The sequence below is a fragment of the Suricata suricatta genome, chromosome 7 (genome assembly GCF_006229205.1).
Source record: "Suricata suricatta isolate VVHF042 chromosome 7, meerkat_22Aug2017_6uvM2_HiC, whole genome shotgun sequence".
Classification (NCBI taxonomy): domain Eukaryota; kingdom Metazoa; phylum Chordata; class Mammalia; order Carnivora; family Herpestidae; genus Suricata; species Suricata suricatta.
This window is the reverse complement of record NC_043706.1, coordinates 129049216-129057279: the sequence shown is the minus strand read 5'-3', so window position 1 is coordinate 129057279 and position 8064 is coordinate 129049216. Positions and strand designations below refer to the sequence as shown.

Below are 8064 nucleotides of genomic sequence, written 5' to 3'. Positions count from 1 at the left end.
GGGTGTATATGTGAGGGGGTGTAGGGGTGTGCTTGTGGGTGTGTGTGCGTGCCTGTGTGAGTGTGTGTGTGTGTGTATGTGTGCATGCTTCTCAAAGGTCTAGTACCTGGTGGTTGTCAGTTTTTATTTGCGAATAAAGAGCCAGGTTGGTTAGATGCACCCCTATGTGATTTCCTTCTCTCCGGATGCGTGGATCCTTCCAGGAGTGGCCTGGCTGACGGTCAGTGTGGACCAGCAGATTTCACTCGGGGAGACCCTGTGTGGAGCAGGCAGGCCCTGCCGCACAGTGCACGGTGCCCTGTGATGGCTTTGCTCAAGTTCAAAGGCCACTTGGAACCTCCTCCCTCCTAGTGATATAGCACCTTCCTTATAGTGGGGAGTGCAGGGAGAGGGTGCATGCACCTGCCCCAGGAGTGGCCCTTCGGGGATCACCCTGACTCCTGCAGGCTTCCGACTTCCTCTCCATGGGCCAGCTGAACACTCGGGTCTTTGCAGGGAGAACGGCTCCCCGTCCACTCCGGCCTTCTGTCCACGTTCTGGGCTATGGCTCCCTACGTGCTGGGCGTTCAGTATGGTCTCCTGGGTCTGCTGCTGTTCCCTGGCCTGTTCTAACGTGATGATGGATTCCCTCCCCGTTTTGTGCTTCTTTACTGCCACGTCGATGGGATTGTGAGACGGAGGCAGAGGGAAGTCCTTATGCTCAGTTTTCCACCATGCACTGCTTACCCTAAACTCTGCTTTACAGTCTGGACATGGAGAATGGCGGCTCTCAATGGTTGTGTAATGTTTAAATATAGTATGCGTAAAGGGTAGGGAAATCACTTTGGGGCAGGGAAGGAATTTTAAACAAGTTACAACAAGTGCAAAGCTTCAGGGAAAAGATTCATCAATTTGACTGCATTGAAATTCTGTTCATTAGTGGATACCACAAAAACAAAGAAATGAAAAGACAAGCCTTAAACTGGGAGAGACGATCCATCACACATTCCTGATGAAGGATCACTGGCCAGAATCTATAGAGAGCTTCTCCAAATTAATAAGACAAAAGACAAAGGACCAACAGAAAGATGCACTAAAGCATGAATGGGCCTTTCACAGAAGAGAACACATAAATGGCCAATAAACATATGAAAAGACGCTCGATCTCATTAGTACCGGAAGAAATGCAAAATAAAACCACAATAAGAGGCCACTGTACACCCACCAGATTGGCAAAACTTCAGAAACCTGGAAAGCCAAGTCCTGACAAGATCTTCTTCTTTTTTATTATTTTTTAATTTTTTAATGTTTTATTTATTTTTGAGAGAGAGAGAGAGAGAGAGAGAGTGAGCAGAGCAGGGGAGGGTCAGAGAGAGGGAGACACAGAATCCGAAGCAGGTTCCAGGCTCTGAGCTAGCTGTCAGCACAGAGCCCGACATGGGACTCGAACCCACGAACTGTGAGATGATGTCCTGAGCCGAAGCCAGACACTCAGCTGACTGAGTCACCCTGGTGCCTGGACAAGGTCTTGAATGCCTTGTTGGAGGGCACGTGATACAATGGCTTGAGAGAACGTTCCGGCACCGTCTTGGAAAGTGCCTTCCCCACCCACAGCAGTATCACTCTCCGAGCCACTCCCTAGAGGAGTCCTTGTACTCCTGTCCTCAGATGCTGACGTGCAGAACTGACAGTGAGGAACACAGGGACATGGCCAAACCTCCCCAACACACTGTTACAGCAAGCAAGCAAGCACACAAGAATCTGTAAAGTCTAGAGGTTTCTAATCACATTAAAAATAGTCCTTTTGGGGCGACGCATACATATGCATTCTTAAAAATGAAAGGAAGAGAAGTATAAACACAAATCTAAGAATCGGGCTACGTAGAAGGGCCGGCAGGTACACGAGACATGGGAGGGGCGATGGGGACTTCAAAAGCACGGCCACATTTTACTTCTCTATAGGACTGCTGCGTAGGTGGCTTTAAAAATTATCCTTTCTTGGGATGCCAGGGTGGCTCAGTCTGTTAAGCGTCTGACTTCAGCTCAGGTCATGATCTCATGGTTGGTGGGTTTGAGCCCCACGTCGGGCTGGGCTCTGTGCTGACAGCTCGGACCCTGGATCCTGCTGCAAATTCTGTGTGTGTGTCTCTCTGTGTCTCCCTGCCTCAAACTCTGTCTCTCTCTGTCTCAAAAACAAATGAAACATTAAAAAATATTTTAAAAAATTATCCTCTGTGCCCTAAGCATTTGTACTTTTAAAAAGTTGAGAAACCATGTCATAGAGGAACAGATATAGATTTGAGGGAAGAAACAGTTTGTGAAGAACATGCTAAAGTTCTTCCAAGTTCTAAGGAACTGTCACCGGTAGAAGGGATTTTCCTTTGCATGCCTCCGAAGGTGAAACGAAGATCAGCGCAGACTTCCCAGGAGTGGGGGTCTCAGCCCCTGTAAGAGGCCTTGCGGCGTTTGTACGCCCTGAATCACGCTCACCTCCTCACCTCAGCTGTCACTCACGCGAGCTTACCCTGTCTACTCACAGACACTGAGGACACGAAGGAGGGATTGCTAGCCTCGTTTTAAATGAAATGCGAAGTCTGGTGTGCAGAGACGGATGAGGGTACCTAGGAGCTACAGCTGAGACTGGGATCAAAGTACAGATCCCGAACCCCAGACCCTTGCTCTTACATCCTTGTGTCCCGTAGAGCTGTGTTACGGTATGCCCTATCCTGAAGGTGTCCCAAGCAGATTCCTGTACCATGGGGAAGATGAACAGTGGCTTTGAGCTATGGGCTCAGGAAGGAGCCTTCCAGATGGATACAAGTCTCCCAGTAATTTCTAAGGCATCGCTAGGATTCCAGTTAAACTATGAATGTCTTTCTCCAGAAGGTCTCTCGTGTCTACTGTGGTAGGGGGATGATGGCATCAAAAGGACAAGAGTTATGGCTTCATACTGCCTTCCAAAGTGACTCTCCCTTGTAGGGTGTTGTTCTCTGGACTCCCTCATGACTTAGAGAGGACAGAGGCCAAGAGCCCTCTTGACCTCAGGCCGCTGGGGAATTTCTCTGGACCTCCCTGCTCACGTGACAGGCTGGGCCGTGGGGTGGGGGAGGAGGAGTTGGCTCAGAGGGGCTCCCCGAGCTGCCACGCACGCTGGGTGACCAGAGAATGGCTTCAGGGGCGGGGGCCCCACCCAGAAAGCCACCATACCCTGTGTCCCACCTGTGGCCCCCAGAGCAGCACGTGCTGGAGGAGCTGGAGAGGCAGGCGGTGCTGGTGTACACCCCGTCCCGCAAGGTCAATGGCAAGCGGGTGGTCTGCTACGACGACCGCTACATTGTGAAGGTGGCCTACGAGCAGGACGGCGTCATCGTCTCCAATGACAACTACCGCGACCTCCAGAGCGAGAACCCTGAGTGGAAGTGGTTCATCGAGCAGAGGCTGCTCATGTTCTCCTTTGTCAACGACAGGTAGGTGCTGGCACGGCGTGGGGGGGGGGGGCAGGGGGGGGGGGGCTGGCGTGACTGGCGGGAGGCCAGTGCAAATAGCTGAAGCCCAGTGGGGCTTGCGGTCATGGGCACACTGAACCAAAGCAAAGGACACCCAGTCCTGGAGACAGAGCCCGCCTGAAGTCACCCACTCTGTCCCCCAGGGGCCGTGAAGTCTCTCTCACTCTCTTCTCTTTTGTGATCACCGTTCCCCAACAAGGCTGTTCTGGCCCAGTTGTCCATGACCTTTCTGTTCCCATGCCCACACGTCTTTGACCTGGCAAAGAATTGCCCCACAGGTGGGCCAAGCTCCAGCTTGGAGCCCCATCAACTTGTTGCTTTACTTATTTATTTATTTATTAATGTTTGTTTATTTTTGAGAGAGTGCAAATGGGGGAGGGGCAGGGAGAGAAAGGGAGACAGAGAATTCCAGGCAGGCTCTGAGCTGTCAGCGCAGAGCCCGACGGGTGGCTCAAACTCACAAGCCGTGCAATCATTACCTGAGCTGACATCCAGAGCGACCCAGGCGCCCCTTGTTGCTTTTATTTTTAAAGCATTTACTACAGGTAAGAGCACCGAACTGGGCATCACAGGGAAAATCAGAACCATGTTGCATTTTCACTCACGTATTTTATGTTCATGTCCTTTTTTTTTAAGTTTTGAATTATATATGGGAGTCATCTTTTCGGGTGGGGAATTGCAAAGAACTTGGAACTGAGTCCGTCTCCATACCTGTTGGCTGCAATTTTCCAGAGCCTGTAGTTGGTCCCCTAGGTGGGTTCCCCTGGGTCAGGGCCACCCCGAGCCAACCAGCTACAGCTCGGGGAAGGCGATGCCAGGGACACAAAGCACAAACCTGTCAGCAGGTGCTGGGCAAGGGCCCCTGGGCAGAGGTAAGGTGGGGAGGAAGCAGTTTGGATGCCATCAGGCATGGCGGGGGCAAAGGCTAGGAGCCTGGTAGGGCGGCCACGGGTCTGAGACTAGCAGGGGTGGGGCGGGGCGGGGAGAATACAGCAACCTGGGATATCTCTCTCCTTTCACTTTCTGTTCCAGGCGGTGCTAGCTTGATCCTCATTCTGGGCTCTGAGACTGGCTTTAGAAATATGGTTTAAGAGAAACTCCCAACTCTGTGAGGACAGGGGCTGTAAGTGTCTGGTCTGCCATGGCCCGTCACAGGCGCTCAACTCGTAGTTGTAGATGAGCGAGTGAGTGAGTGAGTGAATCAGTAAGTGAACTGCTTCGGTCCTGGGGAAGAGAGAAAGGGGAAAGGTGTGACCGGTCGGCTGGGTCAGGCCACTTGCATGCGGCAGGCCAGTTCTTGATCTTGATGCCCAGGAGGCAGTACGGTGTGCTGGAAAGAGCTAGAACTTAGGAGACAGAAGAGGAGGTTTCCAGCGTAGGCTTTGTCTTTTACGGGCTGTGTGTCATGGGGAAAACCTTCATTGTCACTGGCCTAATGTTCTTCACCTTGAATTAAGCATACCTGGGCTAATCATACTTACGTTTGAGATGGTTGTGAGGACTACGGAGAACTGTCCCCCTAGGAGTCCCTAAGAGTACCTAACTACCTACCAGGTACAGGCCAGGCCAGGACGTGGTGCCTCTAGAGGGCACTGTTGCCCCTACTACACCCTCCTAAGCCCCAGAGCTGACGTTTGCAAGCAGTTACTGGGGGGGGCTGCTACCGCCCCAAAAGCCCCCTGGCCATTTCCATATACTCAAGGCCAGCAGCTCCCTCTATACAGCCCAGGCATGGAGGAATCTGGAAAGTCTGGTGACAGTCGGCTCCAGAAACTCCTCACTGAAGTCTGATGGATCATGGCTGCCTTTAGCCTGGCGACAGCCTGGGGTCAAGGCCAAGTCTTTTTGACGCACTGGCCTCTGTGCTCAGGGCCTGCCAGAAGGTCCCCCAGCTGCCAGAAGGCAGAGCCTGCCTGGGGGTGAGGACGCCTGCCCCAGTGCCCTGGGCACGTCCATAGGGCCCTCTTGGCCCAGCTCACTGCGGCCCAGGCCCAGCAGAGAGCAGGAGGTAAAGCCTTTGGGAACCTCTAATAACCTCTAATCTGGGCGGCTCCCCAGATTCTTGGTCAGGGCCCAGCTCAGAGAAGCCGGCTGTGTAGCCGGGATGTGAGCCACGGAGGCGGCCTGGGATCAGCGACTGCCCAGTCCTGGGCTGGCCTAGCGACTGTGGTCCTTGTGGTAGGACTCAGTGTGACCCTTGACTCTCGGAGGGACACCAGCCCCTGAAAACAGGCCCCCTTTTAGGAACCACAACTCCCATAGCGGAACCTTTGTATGACCTGGAAGTGTCTCCTGGGAACGAAAGTATTCATAGGAAAACACGGGTGGCCCTCAACGAAGGGCGTTTTCCTCCTAAGGAATGTGTTCCCTTCTGAGCCGTGGACATGCTCAGGACGCATTCCCTTCCTTCTGAGACTTGATTCCAGGGAGATGGGAAGGGGCAGACGTGGGGCAGGGTGGTATCAGAGGAGGAGGGCCGGGGTCAGGCAGCCCCGGAAGCTGAGACCAAACCCAGGACCCCCGGGTTCACAGAGCGCTGAGGCTCTGTGCCCACTATACCTGGGATCTGCTTTTTCACCGGCTCACCAGCTGGCATTTCAAACCCTATTAACACCTACCCCCCCACCCGTATGAGCCCACAGGCCGAGGGCTGTTTGCAGCCCCGGGGAGATCTGTCCCTTCTGTTGAGGACAGTGGGAGAGCGGCATAGAGTCACTTTTGAACCCAGGGCCCAGGGGAGCCCTGCAAGAGTTACACTTCAATTTTAGTGCATAAAAATCACCTGGGCAGTGGTTAAAAGGCAGATTCCTGAACCACCTGAGAGTCTGATAAAGCGGGTCCGATGTGAAGCCAGGAGCCTGCAGGTTTTTAATGCTTATTTATTTCTGAGGGCGGGAGAGAGGTAGGGAGAGAGGGGGACACAGAATCCAAAGCAGGATTCAGGCTCTGAGCCATCAGCACAGAGCCCAATGCAGGGCTTGAACTCAGGGACCATGAGATTGTGACCTGACCTGAAGTCAGGCGCTTAACTGACTGAGCCACCTGGGTGCCCCCACAGCCTGCAGTTTTAAAGGTGATGCTGGGTGACTGGGGCACTGCTGGGCAAACTCTCAGAAGGAGGCCCACAGCTGCTCTCCTGAGATCCATGCTCTGCGGCTCATGGGTTCAGTGAGAAGGGAGGTCCAGGCCGTGCCTGCTGTGCCCATCCTCTCACTGGCTGGCTTGGGGCCACTCCCCATGCAGGTGCCGGTGGGAAGTTTCTGTGGGTCTCACAGTTGTCCCCCTGTGCTTGTTTTACAGGTTCATGCCTCCCGATGACCCCTTGGGCCGCCGGGGACCCACCCTGAGCAACTTCCTGAGCAGGAAGCCCAGGCCCCCAGAGCCATCCTGGCAGCACTGCCCCTACGGTGGGTGGCACCCCATGCCCCACGATCCCTGTTCAGGTCTTGTGTAGGGCAACGCAGGGCACAGTCAGAAGTGCTGGCCTGGGTTCTGCTCCCAACTGGCTGTGTGACATCAGAGAGATCATTAACCTCTCTGGACGGCACTTGCTGACTGGGTTGTTTTAAGGATGAACTGCTGCACGGCAGCGTATGTGACGTTGGGATGCAGGCGTCCCCCACAGGGCACAGCCTTACCGTGTGAGCCCCAAGCTCCTCCTCCTCAGTCACCCCGCCTGGCACTCTGGCAGTCTGTCTGCATTCCACCCACCGACCCTCTACCCCAGGACCTTCATGGCCTTTGCTCAGTGCTACCCATTAAGAATTAAGGATTTTATCACAGGGCACTTGGAGCCAGCTCTTTCAGTGACTTGCTTTGGCAGGTTTGTTTGTTTATGCCCTCAGGTCTTGTTTTTCGGTCCACAGAAGTTCAAGGTGATATTCGAAGTCATTTCTTGTCAGAGTTAAGGTGACCACACACACATTCAGGTTGGCTCCTCTTGCGCCCATGCACGCCCAGAAGTGTCCAGGTTCGGGTGACAGACTGCTTGATCCTCTCTGTTAGAACAGCCTGTAGGGTGAGGGCAACGGTTAGCACTAGCCATGAAGCCAATGCTGGAAACTGAGGCAGAACAGGACGTGTGATCCTGTGCGGTGAGCATCCGCTCCCCACCCTCTCCACAAGGGTGGCCCTAGCCACAGGGTCCTTGGGGAAGTGGAGGCCGAAGGCCATTGGATCTAGAGGTTTTCTTTCAGTCCCTGGTCCAAAGGAGTTCCAGATGGACAATCTCCCGGCCCGACACTGAGATGACTGGGTCCAGCGCCCTCCACCAAGGGGCGGGGCGGGGCCCGTCACCCATCTAATTCGGCCCCAGGGCACTTCTCCCCTCCCTGTCCGGCCCCAAGCCTGGTACTCCCGAAGTGCGCCGAGGAATCTCCAGGGAGCCTCTCCTGCCCGAGGTCTAACCCGTCCTCTCTCCCTTCCGTCTTCCCCTCCAGGCAAGAAGTGCACCTACGGCGTCAAGTGCAAGTTCTACCACCCTGAGCGGCCTCACTGGGCGCAGCTGGCGGTGGCCGATGAGCTGCGCGCGCAGACGCGGGCCTGGCGCGACGCGGGCGCCGAGGCCGAGCGGCGGCGG

The 8064-nt window shown here is 54.5% G+C and overlaps 1 protein-coding gene across 1 annotated transcript in view; it reads left to right on the top strand.

Moving 5' to 3' along the window:
• ZC3H12D (zinc finger CCCH-type containing 12D) overlaps positions 1 to 8064 on the top strand; it is a 29845-nt gene that overhangs the window by 20121 nt on the left and 1660 nt on the right. The window contains exons 4-6 of the mRNA XM_029943249.1: positions 3212 to 3446; positions 6786 to 6892; positions 7925 to 8060. Of these exons, the coding sequence (XP_029799109.1) occupies positions 3212 to 3446; positions 6786 to 6892; positions 7925 to 8060 (478 nt within the window). The remainder of the gene's footprint in view (positions 1 to 3211; positions 3447 to 6785; positions 6893 to 7924; positions 8061 to 8064) is intronic.